The sequence below is a fragment of the Drosophila miranda genome, chromosome 2 (assembly GCF_003369915.1).
Source record: "Drosophila miranda strain MSH22 chromosome 2, D.miranda_PacBio2.1, whole genome shotgun sequence".
Classification (NCBI taxonomy): Eukaryota; Metazoa; Arthropoda; class Insecta; order Diptera; family Drosophilidae; genus Drosophila; species Drosophila miranda.
Genome location: NC_046675.1, coordinates 3,766,182 through 3,783,109, shown reverse-complemented (window position 1 = coordinate 3,783,109; position 16,928 = coordinate 3,766,182). Strand labels below are relative to the sequence as shown.

The 16,928-nt window shown below is 41.2% G+C and overlaps 2 protein-coding genes across 3 annotated transcripts; both read left to right on the top strand.

Moving 5' to 3' along the window:
* The first annotated feature begins 986 nt into the window (after positions 1 to 986).
* On the top strand, positions 987 to 4,567 carry LOC108157849. The gene is made up of 4 exons (XM_017290053.2): positions 987 to 1,597; positions 2,420 to 2,566; positions 3,762 to 3,938; positions 4,000 to 4,567. Exons 1-4 carry the CDS (start codon positions 1,453 to 1,455, stop codon positions 4,089 to 4,091), a joined length of 561 nt encoding a protein of 186 aa, XP_017145542.1. The 5' UTR covers positions 987 to 1,452; the 3' UTR covers positions 4,092 to 4,567.
* A 1,805-nt stretch (positions 4,568 to 6,372) lies between these two features.
* LOC108156857 (sodium-independent sulfate anion transporter) lies at positions 6,373 to 15,797 on the top strand. Of its 2 annotated transcripts, XM_033389273.1 has the most exons (6): positions 6,373 to 6,391; positions 11,705 to 12,092; positions 12,970 to 13,217; positions 13,282 to 14,053; positions 14,111 to 14,413; positions 14,475 to 15,797. In XM_033389273.1, exons 2-6 carry the CDS (start codon positions 11,948 to 11,950, stop codon positions 14,975 to 14,977), a joined length of 1,971 nt encoding a protein of 656 aa, XP_033245164.1. In that variant the 5' UTR covers positions 6,373 to 6,391; positions 11,705 to 11,947; the 3' UTR covers positions 14,978 to 15,797. The 2 variants fall into 2 exon arrangements, with proteins under 2 accessions (XP_033245164.1, XP_017144073.1); XM_017288584.2 differs by lacking the exon at positions 6,373 to 6,391 and having other exon boundaries at positions 11,564 to 12,092.
* Positions 15,798 to 16,928: the final 1,131 nt, after the last annotated feature.

The following is a 16,928-nucleotide window of genomic DNA, read 5'->3' as shown; positions in this document are numbered from 1 at the left end:
AGAACAAACATCTCCTCTATGCTGACAATATACCCTTGGTGTCCCAGTCGTACCGCGTACAAAAATCCATCTTCGTTAACAAAAACTCGCTCACGAAACAACGAAGCAAGTTACAAGTGCGTTGGATCCGACTTACTAGTATTCTCCCCCCTCGTCACACCCATACGGACCAAAGGTACGTACGAGTATAATATACAAATTATATGGAGCTGGCAAGTTCTGAATCTGCCTAGAGATTTTGCGCCTGAACTAACCCTTGCTCCTCCCCCTGAGGCCCCCACACACCCCCTAACATTAATGTAGTGGATGGAATACCCTTCACCTGCTCTGGGGATCTCTTAATTATGCATGCATGTGTGTTGTCTGTCGGGATGGAATCACACTTCGTGGATGCCTGGAAATCAGCGCAACGCAACTATTTTTGGGGAAACAAGTACGGGTACGGATATGGTGTGGGATGCGTCTTGAAATAAATTAAATTTTAACCAAGAAATCTGCTTTTCTAAAGGGCTACGAAATGAGTGCAATATATTCTTATCAGCTTCGTTTTAAACCATTTCAAGTTCAAATATTAATTTACTTGAAATACTCTTTGGAGCAAACATCACCAGTTTCAGTTCTCAAAAGATAGAAAGATTCGAAGCAAACTTCTTCGACTTGTTTAAAAGATTTGTATTCCCTCACTTAGCTTCCCAAATGGCAATTAAAATAAACCTTTTTGCACTTCAGTTTCTCCTGCATTCTCTTATCAAAAGGGTATACAACAATTGCTGTTAATTTGCGTACGACTTGGGAAAGGGGTTCTGTGTTTTGCTGAGCAACAGCAAGGTGAGAAGGCAGGGGTGGCAAGGGGTGCAGGATTCAGGGTGGTACTGGTGCGCCTTCGAGAAGCGTGCGCGAGCGCCAAGTAGCCCGGCGAGTCGGCAGCGACGTCGAACCTTAACTTAAGCCCCGTGTGCGCCGCGAATTCTTCACTTGCACTCCGAACGCGCAGGCGACTGGTTCGAGCTTTCAAGACCCTCATCGGGAGAGACCATCTAAGGGAAAACAACCATACCAAACCATACCAAATACCCATACAAGTTGTACAAATTTTAAAGGATTTTTAGTGGCCCGTTTGAGCGTCAACGCCTTCCGTGCGGTTTAGTTTTGTTTCGGCCTCTCTACCGGAAACAATTTTGGTGTGAAAATTTGCATAAAATTGCCTCGCAAAAACAACTAAAGAGTAGAAGAATAATCCACTAAACAAACCGACTTGAAGCCTCTGGGCAGTTTTTCAGTTTTCAAAGTGCGTGAGAAATTCCCTGGGAGAGGGAGAACAGATTCGTTTGTGTGCCGTGATTTTATATAACACCTGCGAAATCCATTCCAAAACTAAGCTTCGACCTCAGACTCGATTTCGATTTTGGCTTTGTCCTTCGACCCCCGACCACCCACGCGAAACCATCCGAAATGCAGCCCCTGAAGCGCTTCACACAATGCGGCAGCCTGACCATGCTCTTCGGCGTCTTCATCATCCTCTTCGGGGTCAGCTCCACGGCATTGACCACCTTCGGAAAGACCAATAACGGGCCGCCGCCCACCCATATGCCCATTGGTAAGTGCAAAGAACGGGGAGGGGGCTTCGGGCACTTAAATTTGATTTGGAGGAATTTGTGCGAAGGTCAAGATTTGAGCTGGTTAAATCGTGATTTTAGGGGGAGGCTGAAACTCATACCTTTTTCGAGCCTGATTATCTGAGATTTATTGAAATTTAAACCTAAGGGTAGTATAGTTTTATTAGAAGAAGGGGCACTTTCTATAGATCTTTAAGAATGTTCCAGACAATAATTAAGTTGAAGCAATATTCAAACATAAACATTCCCTTAAAGAATAAACATAATTATGCTATAGAATAAACCCAACATTAGAGCCCTTTGGATTGCCCATAAATCCGTAATTAAGACTTTCAGAATCATAATTGCCATACAAATACTAGTATCCGAAAGCGAATCCATTATCATTCGATTGTCTTTGAATTTCCCCCTTAAATAAATGGAATAATAATTATGGCAGAGCGCCAAAGCAATTGAATGACATGCCCATAGAACAGAAACAGCGGCACACATAAATCAGGAATTGATCAAACAAGTCACTCAAATGCAATGACAACCCACGCTCCCAACCCAAATCACGGACATTAGTCGGGGGCATGAACCAATAGGTACAATACTATAGTGTGGCAGGCAGTGAGTGTGTGGCTTGGGTGGGCAATGTGTTAGAGGTGGAGTTGGTGAACTAGTAGATGGAATAGATAGGCTTAGTAACCGATAATTTGTGGGGCAATAATCATACAATTAGTGTGGAATTAGTTGAACAAACTTTCAACGTTTAAGCTTCTCTTAATTACATTTGATTTGATTTGATTTGATTTAAACAGTCAAAGGACGCGAGTGCAGTGCCCATGATGACTGTACAGCGATAGATCGCACCAGCTGTGTTAAGGACCCCAACGACTACAAAATGCGTTGCCTTTGCGGCGATGACTCGGCACCCGCGGCTGGGAACTGCCCGGATGTACTCAAAGGTAAGATATTCTAAGGAAAATGTAGAAGAAAACCATTCGAAATATTTCTAAAGGTATATCCTAATTCGAGCATGGGATAGATTCGATTATAAGATTAAATATTGATCAGTTTGGGTTCTTCAAATTGTGAATTAATTTTGTACATAACTATTTTAAGATCTATATTCCAGATATACTTCAATTCATTATTCAGTTTGTATTCAATACGAGTACTTCCTCTAGTTTGTAACAGTTCTTTCTGGTTGTTTTGGAATAGATTCCTTTGGCTAGATTCTGGAAATAGAACAGCCAACAAAACGTCAACTAATTGCTAAGACATGCACATTACATTTATTATTTAAGAGGCTGCTGTTGCTGCTTTCTGTCCTCACCTGCTTCTGTGTCACTTTCTTGATGTGCCTCAAGTGGCAGGTAGACAGGCAGTCAGGCAGGTCGTAGGGCGATGTGTGATGTCCAAGGCGCCACCTAAATGAGAATTAAACAAAGCATCCATCCAGATGGATATTACCAGAGCTCCTCCTCCTCATCCGACACCACCCCCGTACTCTCCTTGGGCCTGTGTTTGCCTGCTTTTTATTTATTTAGTTTTCGTGCGCAATTCACACTTGTGCTCCTCGGCTTTTGGGCTCCTTGGATACTTGGATCCTTGGGTCTGCGCCATTGTTCCCCCTTGGCTTTCTTACTCTCTTCCACTGCATTCAGGACCTACTTGGGTGGACGGAAGGGACGGCCTAAAACGGAGGTCTTTCCTTTATGGCAGCGCCATGTCGAAGAAGGGATTTATGTTAGGATGTCGTGACTGGAACCGAGAGAACATCCAAATGGTAATGGAAATCGCCGCAGTGCCAATTTGTGACATGCACAGAAAATGCTGAGCAAATTGTGATGATATGCATTACCTCGTATATACTCATACTCGTACGATATTTGCATGCTTACAAAGTAGCCAGTGCTAGGAGCTAAGGAAAAGGTTCCTACAAACATATTTAAAACAATGAATACCCTATTCCCTTGACTATATAGAATGATGTACTGCAGGCTTACCAAATTGTTTGAAATCAGTATTATTAAGGGTTTATCTTAGATGAATCGATCCTTCCCTTTCGAATACAGGGATAACATATATCTTGCAATTTTTATGTAGATATTCTTTGCCTTACGGATCAATGTTTTATTCCAATTTAAATAATTTCAGGACTGCGCCACAAGTGCAACAGCAACAACGACTGTGAGGACGGAATGGTCTGCCAGTATGAGAATAGCAACCGCACCATCGGCGTCTCCAAGTTCATGTCGAGCAAGACCAAATTGTGTCTCTGCGACAATGACAACGGCTACGTGGAGGACATACTCCATGACATCTGCAGTGGAGGTAAGTAGAGGAGTAGGGCTGTACATAATGACAACTCCCAATGAATCCCTTCAAATTGCAGCCAGTCTTCAGGGTCTGGTCAATATGTTGATGTCGATCTGCTCGCTGCTGGCGCCCTTCGTGGTGTCCGCCCACATGCGGAAGCATTTCTAGAAGCCGGGAAGACGGGACTTACGACGAATCGAATCGAAGCTTGGCGTTTATCTCCCTTTAGTGATCCATCAAATGTGCCTCAGTAAAACCAATTCAAAGAGATCATATCCCCCATCGCCCTCACCAAATAAAAAGAAGAAGGAAAGGAAAGAATAAAGATATATGTAGTTACAATCGCCATTAGCCTAAAGGTCGTTCTATTGTATAAGTTTCATATATACCACCGTCAATTTTATTCGCTTCTCACCCAAGGTCGCGTTATACAATACGATATACAGAACAATATATATTATCTGATAATGGTTTTCTATAGATCCCATAACCAACCCCTAGTCTGTATTCCACAAATTAGTAAAACGAAATTAATTCTACAAAAACATTAACAAATGTCTGCACAATTTTATTGTAATTTTATATGTACTCAGATGTGTGTCCAACAATTATAAAAAAAGAAAAAAAAAAAAAACGCATATATTCAATAAGCAACATTTTCTCACTGCACTGTGAATGGCATTCAGATCGCTTAACATCGCAATTACAAATGTGAAACATTTTAATTTTTGTATGTATCCAAAATGGAATAGCTTTACGAGCTCACAGCCCACAATCAAATCAACGAAAGAATTCGCAATGAAAAGAGATCTATCCATATATCAATACCATAATATTTGAGGTCCTGGCAGCTTTGATTTCAGCTCAAAGATGCCTCGCAAGTTATGAACTTTTCCCCATTGAAAATGTTTTGTCCGTAGCAGTTATATATGATATTATTTAATAATAAAAAGATTAAAACCGCTTTTTTTACTAGTTGATGATGGATGGTAAGCGACAATTGAGTGTTTAGAGCGTTCCCTTTCATCAGGAGAGAATAAAATACGTTTTGACGAATCTCTCTTGGCAAATATTCATAAGTCGGTGCTTTACTGCATGTTGCTGGAGCGCAGGAGCAAAGATTTACCTGTCTTTGTCCTTTAATATTCGAGATACGTATAAAAACCTATCATAGAAATGATGATATTACAAATATTTTAAACCAAAGGAAAAGGACCAAGACATCATCGATTTTGACTACACTTTTTTATTACATGAGCACTTTTTAAAGACCATAGACTCACCAGTGAAAGGGCAGAATATTCGTAAGACGGTGATTGAAGGACTGATATGACCAGCAACAAATTATTTATTGGGAATTTTTTTTCAGTTGAGTTGAACATTGCATATTTGGTCTATTAATTTGGTCCTAAATAGTTATTCGGTATTTAGCTACATTTAAATCGCATCACTAGTGAGATCATTGAGTTATTTTTGTTATCATAATTATCAAAATATTAGCCTCAACGTTTTATGTGTTCTAGAACATAACTTTTCTCGGTTCTAGCAACTTTCTCTTTATACCTTTCTCAAACTATTCCGTATTCAAGGATGTACGACCAGTGAAATGTGTTCCATTGAACTGCGCTAACCGCACTATCAAATTAAACGTTATCTAACCTTAATCGATACCTAATCGACATTGATTAAAATAGATTGGTGTATATATTACAAGATGTTATTAGCATGTAAATATACTTTGTAATGCCAACGCCTTTCGCTGTTTACTTTCAAATTTCTCACCTCAAACAAAAACAGAGAGAAAGACGCAAAGAGAGAAAAAGAGAGTGCAAGCTCACCAAAGCTCAGCTTGGAAGCTTGTCGCAGCCAATTACACGCTCAATTGCCGAAGGAAAGCTATGTTCAATAGAAGGTGGGGCAGTCTCTACTGTGTTGTAATGCATGTAAAAGAGGGCGAGCCGAAGAGAGGCTGGAGCAGAACGGACGTACCTTCTCTTTAATATAGCTTTGACAACAGGTGACGGCCGAACCGATTGGGCTCCAAACAACAGTTACGCTTGTGTACTTTACCGATTCAGCTGGCTGGGTCTCAGCGGTTGCGCGAAAGAGACCGCAAAGAAAAGGAAACGAAGACAGAACGAAGATCGACCTGCATCGGAAGCGAGTGAGAGTGTGTGCGTGTGTGTATGTGTGAGGTTTTAGTGCATTTGCATAAGAATTAGGCGGGTGCCAAAAATACTAGTCGAAATAGTGTGCGCACATAAATATTCAATAAAATAATATTAGAATGCGCTAGAAAACTAAAGTTTGACGCGGGCCAAAGTCAATGGAATCGCGTTTCCGGTGTCATTTGATCGAGGTGAAACAATAAAACGTTTGGGCCACAACTGAATAGAGGGAAAAAACCACAGCAGCTGGCATTCCAATTGTAATTGGGGTATCAACGCCCCCATCACCGCTCCCAAGGGGTAAGCCCATGAGATATTTCAGATATGACATCAGACTCTATATCGTACAGATAGAGATAGAGCCATCGATACAGCCTCAGACAAAAGACAGAGATAGCCACAGAAACAAGACAGAGACAGCGACTGCAAGGGAAATTCCCGTTTCGAAAGTTGTAAATATATTTTGGCGATCTTCTGCTTTTTCGCAACTTTTGTTAGCCTCCCAATTGACGCAATTTGAATGGTCGATTAACTTTTAACATTAACCGATTACCAATTTGTTTATGACTCCCTCAAAGCCGAAGCCACATGCTAATTCGCATTGAAAGACAGCATAAAATGTGCTAATTTTATAATCCCCTCAATGAGGTGTCAATTAAATGAATCATTGAAGATCCATACGGAAATTCGTTTAGACCAAAGCCAAAAATATTATTGTGTACATTTTTACTGCTCTTACTAAATTCTGCACTTAAAAGAATACCTTACGTGGTGACTATTCGAGAACTATTTGCACGCGGCCGGGGAAATTAATTAGATTACGTGACGGAACCCCATGAACGTGCTCAAAGCGTAGATTTCCTAAAGTGGTCGATTAACTAACGTTTAAGCCAAAGATGCAGTCGCATTTCGTTTATATACCATGCAAAATCAAGTGACTAAATGAGAGTCCCATCACTTTATAGAGAATGAAACCCCCTTTATTAGAGCCCTCCCAAATATTCTGAAACGCACTGTCGCCTCGTGTGATAATGGATAGTAGCTGTTTAAACTGGTTCTAGGTAGTTTTTTAGTCTCAGACAAAGGCGTCGCCGTCGCCTGCATGCAACAAAAGATATAAAAACCTCAATGACAACGTCTTAAGTTATTTTAATGTTTGATCTTTATGGGATAGATAAGAATCCGCACTGATTCAAGTTGTGGTTTTCTTTGCTGCGTAATCGGCGGAGAGTGAAACGCGTTTTGCATAAAAATCGCAAAATTATCATAAACCCGAAATCCGCCGCATCAAAACAATAAACTCATAAATATTCAAATCAAATCGAACAGAAGCCGGCAGCAGACATCCCACTTGGGACCTGCCTTATAAGACAACTCAGACGGAGTTGGATACAGATTATGAAACCCCTTTTAGAAAGATTTGTTCAAAGTTAGCTTGACCTGCGTTTGACCAAACATTGATGACTGATTGTTTTTTTGGAGGATCCCTTAAATTACAGACAGAATTCTGAGTATAGGAAATACGAAAATAAACGATCCATGTTTGGTCAGAGCCCATTGGCATGCTTTGAACATTAACAATTGAGCCATTCACGTAGCACTGTCCAAAATTGAACTCAATATTTTGGGGGCACTGTGGACTTGGTTTTTAGCTCAATTTTCAGGAGAAGAATTATCGACACAGCTGCGGGCATCAGCATAAGTCACATTTAAAAGCCGGCATCCACTTATTCAGGCTTTCAAATTATTACCAAAACTTTTACAGTCACGTTTCGCAATTTACTTTACGGCCATTTAAATGAGAACACTTTCGGAAATTGAAAATAAAACTGAAATATGGAATTTTAAGTGGCGGAAAACTTTGTTACCTAAACAGAGAACAAACAGAGAAACCAATTTTCGATCAAGGAAATTATCAATTTTGAATTATTAATTTTGTACCAATTTATAGACAGTGTATTATATTACATTCGCAATTGAAAATATGTGGAAAATAAGTTCCTCAATAGCTCAATAAAGTATGTACGTAACGACTTAATCTTGCTATAAAAATCAACTAAAATGCACCTGAATGCGAAGCCCAGAGCACAGCTGGCACGTGTCTATCGCTGTAGAGCAGGCTGCCATAGCGTATACGTAATTTTCACATGATAAGCCACACATGCTTGCATCCCCCGAAAAAGCTGCTTCCCACCGGCTCCAATGATGTGTTACCAATTACAGCTTTCGACCATAAAAAGTCTAGAAACGGCTGGAAGATCGGAAGCAAATCGCATTGGATTGGACGACAGTTCGCAGATTGCTTGGCTCTGTACAAATTACAGGGTAATCAGCCACGCCCAGTCGCTCTGCCTGAGCTACGCCCCTTGTGGCAATTTTCCAGGGATGTGAAACATATTTTGCAATTGGGCCTGTAATTTGGGCCGTAAGCCAAACGCTCGAAAAAAGTGGGAAAAAAGTAAACAAAACCACCAAACAATTGTAGTTGGCTATTAAGTGTATAACTTCCTGTTAGTCATAGTTCGGTAGATTAGCCGGATAATAATGTGATTACGGTTTTCTCTACAAAAAATATGCTAAATATTAGTTTGTAAATTGTTGGCATGTTGAAAATACTTCAGGAGTTTTTACGGTTTATTTTATAAATTTAGTCTCAATTGTGACACCGATCGGTCTGTAGCTTCCTTTCTGAATAACATATATATAATTTTTGGAAACAACTTTGAGGGCACAACTCTGTTGCACACCTGTCTGGGGCATTCTTAAAAAAAGTACCTACATATACGTAAATTCGTGTGAGTAAACTTTAATTAAATTCGAGTACGGGTACAATTAATACGTTAGGGGGAAGCTTTAACTGAAATGCAATTAACACAAATTGAATAAAACGCCCACCACACCCCCGCTGTCAGCCTCTCTCTCTCTCTCTCAGTCTCTCAAAATAATAGTTAAAAATAAAACAAAACAAAGGAAAAAGCATTTAGAGTGTTCGATTATGTATATGAGGAGTACTCGTTTATTCAAATAACTTGAGCATTCATGGCATTATCTCGGGCGCCAGCTTGTTTGACAACATCCAAAATCAGCTGGAATTTCATCAACCGGCGGGATATACCTCTACCTTTTTGCCTTTGCCTCTCCATCAAGATCTGGGATCTGAATGAATGGAGGGAAACCTGTTGCCGGCGTCTTGACGTCTCTTTCTAAGTAAATAAATATGTTTTGGCCAATAAACTACGGCCAGCTGACTGATTATACTCGAATCGTATTCAAGTCATTGGACTGCGTTTAGGAAACGAAATGCACAACAACAAAAAACCCCAATAAACAAAAATAAAGCCCCGAATCTTTTTTAAAACGTGTAAGACAGTGGGGAAGGTGTGTGAATCGACTAAGGGAATACCCAGTAAAGTTTTAGATAGGGAATAATGAAGTGAAAACTGTAATGGACTAAAAGATATAGGTAACATACAATATCTATGGCTGGCATTGGATCTAAGGATCTGTGTTTCTTTCCTTTTATGTTTAGATCTGTGTTTCCGAAATCTTTACCACCACTCGATCTACCATCCTCAAACACCTCACAATATACTGGGTAGCAGAGACCGATACGGTACGCTTGCCGTTTCGTCTCTGAACTTGGCCAGACTCTAAAGACAATGTTATTTATGGCCTTTTATCATATGAAGCCCGTTTCAATTAATTTAAATAATTCCATCTGTCACAGCTTCAGTGGCTGTCTAGGAAGCTTTTTGGCGATGTCTGTTTGAATTTTGATGTTCATCTTGAATTCCAAGTGCAATGCCTCAACAAATGCCATAAATTAGCAATTTTATCGCCATAATTTATGAAAATAACACGAACAAACCCAATCAACTTCAGCTAAACGGCCTATAAATAACTCCCCGACCCGAGGTCCATAGAAAGTTTCCACCCAAACTACTATTAAATATGCATTTTTTCTAGTTTTCCCCATCGTTATGCGACAACCTTTTGAAATCACATTGGGGTCGATCTAAAATGCATTTACAAATTGATATCTAAATATTTACAAAAATATTAAGGCACATTTTATGTTTAGCCTCAATTCTCGCATTTCCCTTGGAAACCGCTTCGACCCCAAGCTGTCACCGAAAGCAGCATTTGAATATTATGCGTCTCTGTGTCTATGTATTTATTTATCCATGACATTTTTTGGTATCGGCTTTTGTTTGCGGCTTGGCCATATCTAGAGAAGAGGCTCCAACCCCATTCTTTCTCAAAGTGTCAAGTTCATCTCGAAAATGTTTAGAATGCCTGCGACTAATATTTCCGAGGTAAACAATTAATTGTTGATGTGGCATCGATGGCAGGTGGCTTTGCATGGAGTGGATTGAGTGGAAAATGCTGTAGTCATGAAATATGGTTCGATAGAGGAGCAAGGAATCCTGGTGCGAATTCTGATGCGCATGTAAAAATTTAAAAACTGATGCAAAATGTAATTGCTTCCCTAAAGGGCTACCTAAATTAAAGGCTGGGCAGATTTCCAGCCCGGCTTACAAATTACCAAGAAAATTAACCCCGTACCAGTCGAAGTAAAGAATCGAAACGGAGACAAAAGAAACTAAGCGAAAACCCAGGTACGAGCACTTGTCTCTTCATACATATATGTATACCTGTAATCTCTATATGCAAGACCCGATCATCACGCATTTATAGAGTGATTTGGTGTGCAGCAGAAGCAGAGCGATCCAGTCGAATCTGGTTTGAAGAAGTTAACACTTGGCAGACAGATCTGCCCCATCCTCCATGGTAATCCCCCGACTAGAACTCGTTTGAAAGCCAAAGAAATGACTCAAATGAAATGCACTCCAATGAATGGAAAATTTTAAAAAACAAAAACTCAAGAAACACCCCAAAAAATCTCTGTATCTCTGACTCCTCCCACGCCTCGTGTGTGTTTTGGGTAACTTTCCATTGAATTTTTTCAGAAATATGAGAGAAAATAACAAAACAAAATAAGACAAGTGACAAACGCTCACGTGTTGGGAGAGTGTCTCGAAAATTGCCGAGCCACACAAATAATTGCGAACTAATACGAAAAGAATTTACAACTTCCTTTCCATTCAACCGAAAATCTGAAATTCGAGCACTTAGTGCCGCAAAGCGGAGTCGAAAACACGCAATGGGAACCGAACCTTATATCATTTTTGGGTCTTTGTAGGCACTCACCCTTGCTCCCTACTCCCTGCTGCCTACTGCCTTTTTCCATGTCCATTTTCCCTATGCTCGATTATCTGTTTAACGCACATCTCCGATTATTGTAGGTAAAACGACGATCAGGTGCGGCTTCCCAAACCCAAACCCAAACCCAAACAAAAACTTAGTTTGAGACCCGAATCGACTCGGATATTATAGTGAGAAACGATAACGACGATGACGACACAACGAGACAACAGCGAAAACAAAGTTTTGATTTTTATAAAAGACAAGGTTCGGATCAAGTACAAAACAGTTTCGTTCGAAACGTTGCCGTGTGAAGAGCAGAGCCGAGCCGACCGAGCATTTCCGAGACAGATTCAGTGCGTCTAGAAAAAGTTACTTAATAATCGTACCCCCCTCCGCACCCACCAGGCATCCAATATACAGATGCAACACCTCTGACTCCGCCAGTACCTGGCGGCGCGTGCTTCTGTTGGATCGTATAAACTTTATTGTCGGAGGCGGCACTCGTAGACGTTTCACCTGCTGTCAGCCCCCAGAGAAGCCTTTGTTTTTGAGGTTTTTATTCGTAACTGGGACTATAATTAACTGCAAGTTTGTCGGCAGTCTTTGTTTCCATTTGTGGGAACTCCCCTTCGCACACTAATACCCGGAATGATGAAGTCCAATCCTGCTTCGGACCACGTCTACCTCAACGATGGATTCAAGTGCTCAACAATCAGCATCCATACCAACCTCAGCGAACAGAATGGAGGCAGCAACAACAGTGTGGGATCTCAAGGATCCAAGGAGTTCATATGTGAGTTTTACTAAAAAATACCTCCTAATAGAAAATTGTGTCTGAAGGGATGTCCTTTTAAAGATATAAGTTTATTTTGTTTACATGTGAAATATTTTAAATAGGGAATTGTGGATGATTGGTTCTGTAATTTATTTAAATTGATTAATAATCTATGAGATTTTGTATACGAAATTATACGGAATTATTAGAGTGATTCGAGAGGTTCATTAACTAGTGATTTGCTGTGAAAACAAATTAAAGTAATTGAACAATTTTGGTCATTTAAATTGTTGTAAAGGTTTTTTAAAAAACCTATCAAATTTGCAATAATTTTCTGTGATTACACAAAAAGAAAAACAAATTGTTATGCAAATTATTAAATACAAAAATAAAATTGGAACCATTAGCTAAAGATGTTGTGATTAGTTCCTTATCCGGCAGCTATTAAAATTCTAGATTCCAATGAAAGGAATTTTTTCCCAGGGAAATGAAATGTTTTTTTTGTTTGCATTAGGCATACGAAACGTGCCGTCCGTTACATCCAATTGTTTTCCACGTTTTCTCACCCGATAAATGCGGCCCAGAGACCTTGACAATGAAATTCTCGGAGATCATGGAGAATTATAGAAAAAAAAAACAAAAAAAAATACAGTTAAATTATAAATGGGAATGAACAGATGAGATATACTATGTAGAGTGGGGCAGATAGTAAAAGGTGCTCTGTAGTACGTGATTATGAATCACAGTCGAAAATGAAGCCAACGACTTGCCAGAAAATAACAAAAATAAGCAACAAGTACGATTTCATTGTTGGTTTTTTTCGCCATGGCTCGCAATTTCCGGCTAGAAAGACCTCTCGTTAACCTCTGCTCTCTCTCTCTGTTTTACCCTTCAGTGACCGAGGACGGCAAGAAGGTGAAGCCCTCGCGGAGTACGGTGGAGTGCACCAAGAGTTGGCTGCAGGAATGCAGCAGAAGGACCTTCAACCGCAAGACCCTGCACAAAAAACTGCCCATTCTTGGGTGGCTGCCGCGTTACAGCAGCCAGGATGCAGTCGGAGATTTGGTGGCGGGAATAACCGTGGGTCTGACGGTGATTCCCCAGGCACTGGCCTATGCGGGAATAGCAGGACTCCCAGTAGCCGTGAGTAATCTTTGTCGAAACTTCTTTTAATAATGATCTAATACCTGTTTATTTGCCTTCTTAGTACGGTCTGTATGCCTCCTTCTTGGGATGCTTTGTATACATATTTCTGGGCAGCTGTAAGGATGTGCCAATGGGTCCCTCGGCCATTGTAGCACTGCTGACCTTCCAGGTGGCCCAGGGATCGTGGCAAAAGTCGGTGCTGCTGTGTCTGCTGTCGGGGACTGTGGAGCTCCTGATGGGACTCTTTGGGCTGGGCTTCCTCATTGACTTCGTCTCGGGCCCGGTCTCGTCCGGCTTCACCTCCGCCGTCTCCCTCATCATTCTCACCTCCCAGATCCAAAGTGTGCTGGGCATCACGGCCAAGGGCAACACGTTCGTGGAGATCTGGACGCAGGTCTTCCACAACATCGAGCACACGCGAGCCGGCGACACAGTCTTGGGACTCACCTGCATTGTGGTCCTGCTCCTGATGCGCTCCCTCTCCTCCTGCCGCATCGGACCCGACGATGAGGAGCAGTGCTCGTCCTTGCAGAGGATTGTGAACAAAGTACTCTGGATTGTGGGCACAGCGCGCAATGCCATTCTGGTGGTAGTCTGCTGCCTGATGGGCTACCTTCTGCACAGTGAGGAACATGGTGCTCCATTCCGGGTGGTCGGCGACATTCCGCCCGGCCTGCCCAGCGTACAGTGGCCTCCCACCTCGCTGAGCGCCAACGAGACAAGCCATGGCGCTGCCGAGAGCTTCGTGGAGATGGTCCACAGCATGGGCTCCGGCCTGATTGTGATCCCCCTGATCTCGCTGATGGAGAACATTGCCATTTGCAAGGCCTTCGGTAAGTGATCCGCACTTTCTAAAGTCCTTGGCTCTTTTTTAATGCAAACTCTTTCAGCCAATGGCAAGTCGGTGGACGCTTCCCAGGAGCTGATTGCCATAGGTACGGCCAACATCTTCAACTCCTTTGTCCAGGGCTTTCCGGGAACCGGAGCTCTGAGTCGTGGGGCTGTCAACAATGCCAGCGGCGTCCGCACCCCACTCAGCAATATATATTCTGGCGGTCTGGTGATGATTGCTCTGCTCTTCCTCACTCCGTACTTTTACTTCATACCGCGTCCCACACTAGCTGCCATCATCATAGCGGCAGTGGTGTTCATGATCGAAGTCAAGGTGGTTAAGCCCATGTGGCGATCGAAGAGTAAGTATATTGGAAGATTAAAGAAGATTAAACGTTTAATGTAACATGGAAATTTTTGCAGAAAGCGATCTGGTGCCTGGTGTGGGCACTTTCGTTGCCTGTCTGGTGCTGCCACTGGAATGGGGCATTCTCATCGGTGTCGGCCTGAATGTCATCTTTATACTGTATCATGCGGCGCGTCCTAAACTCTCCACAGAGCTACTGACCACACAATCGGGCATGGACTACATGATGATCACGCCGGATCGATGCCTGATCTTTCCGTCCGTGGACTATGTCAGGAATCTGGTGAACAAACAGTCGATGCGGCAGAATGTGCCCGTCGTCATCGATGCCTCGCACGTCTATGGGGCCGACTTTACCACAGCGACAGTCATCGACTCCCTGATCAGCGACTTCAATCAGCGGGGACAGCTGCTCTTCTTCTACAACCTGAAGCCGAGCATTTGCGCCATCTTCGAGCAAGTGTCCGCGGCGCAGTTCGTTGTCTATTACCAGGAGCAGCAGTTGGACGAGCTGCTCAAGGAGCGGAACTACACACAGAAGCGCTCGGAGACGGCCTGAGCTCGCAAATACGTGATACATTTAGATTAGTTCAAATTAATAGCGTAGTTATTTATGGTATTGTAAATAGTTCATACGAAACTTTCTTTAGTATTAGCCAAAGCACAAACACTATTAGAAATTGTAAGCCAGCCAAATAGTTACTGTAATTAACTTAACCTTTAGATTCAGTTTTGAATGAATTAATCGATCAAATTAATTATTAATTTTGAATTTGACATTAAAAAATTTAAATAGTCGCAGAAAGTCCCTTTTCTATTGGTTAGTGCTAGAATTCAGTTGAGAGTACTTGTGGTGTAGTACTCTTTTGAAATCGTTTCTCATTTGTATTTTTTAAAACGATTTAAATTTAATCATCTGGTAAGACTGCCAGGAACTCTAAATAACATCCAAAACATTTATGTAACTTCTTTACGAGTGACAATTGTTCAGTCTATTGTTGGCCAAACGCAGAGATCGACGACGATGAACTTGAGACTGTGGAGACTGTGTGGGAGACATCAGATCTTCTGGTTTCGGGCGCTGTTGTGATTGCCAAACGCTCATCCTTTCTTTATATTGGATCATAGCCACGGACGCGTATATATGCCACAAAGACTTGTCGTACTCGCACATCTTCTTCCATAGACTACTAGATTTTCTGGCCACTTGCTTGAAGCTGTATTTGGGATGTTGGGTCTTGATGCTGCTACGGCCTGAACTGTTCATCCACATTATATATGCGTTTACTGGTCGTTTGGGACATCGAGACCTCTCCATTCTTTAACAAAATATACAAAATCAAGAATAAAAAAAGTAAATTTTGTTTGCAACAATACAATATGTATGTGTATTGGTTTTTAGCTTCAACTTGTTGTTAGTCGTGTGTTCCCTACGAATGTACGATCTACTGAAATGTGTTCGAGAATCATATTCAAAGTCTTCGGAAAACTATAAACACAGCCTACTGCGAAGACAAGAAATTATCTATTTTGAAGGTATTTCCAACGAAGTTCTTATGTTGTTTGTGGGTTTCGAACAAGTATTATTAAGATCTGATGACTATATACACCTAACATAGCTGCTTTATAAAGAATGGATGTGCAATTCTAGTGTATTTCAATAGTACGAAATATTAATCCCCCAGATAATCGTAGATCAGTTTTTTACCCCAATGTAGGCTGTGTCTATGATTATCCGATCCCTTTGAATATAATTTTCTATATTTTTCAGTACGTTCTCAACATTCATGCGGAAAACATCACATAGCTCAACCAAAACTGTAGACTCACAGCAAATTTGCTTGCAAAAATTTAATTAATAATATTGTAACTTTTTGGACTCCACAGTAGGCTTTTTACCAACGCCTATCAACCAAACTGTAATTTGTTTACAAAATAAATAATATTCTTCCGTTTCTGCCAACAAAAATTAGTAAATCCTGCAATCAATCTGCAAGCATGTCTCCTCCACCTAAACCTAAACGTCCCGCTCCGTCATATGTAATGTGGATGAACGTACAAGGACGTCATCGAATAAAGATGGAGCATCCCAATTACAACGTCTCCCAAATGGGAAAACGTGCGGGCGAGATCTGGAGGAAGATGGACGAGATGGAAAAAGACAATTGGAAATTGCAAGCTTCTATTGCTATGAACATATATAAGAGGAATTTGGCCATCTGGAAACGCCTAAGAATCAAGCAGCGTCGTTAAGTAGAAAGCCAAAGTCCACTATTAAAATTCCTAGTCTCAATTAAAGCCATAAGTAAATTCCTTGTAGGATTTAAATGTTACATATTTTGGATATTACTAAAGAAACCAAGCACAAATTCAGAACATTATATTTCCTCAGTACAACACACAGCATAGAAACAAAGTTCAAAAGTCGCTAGCTCTAAGGCCAGGGGAAGGAATTGAGGAGATAAAAGCACGTTTTACGCATGTATAGTCATCCGACTTGGATTACATTT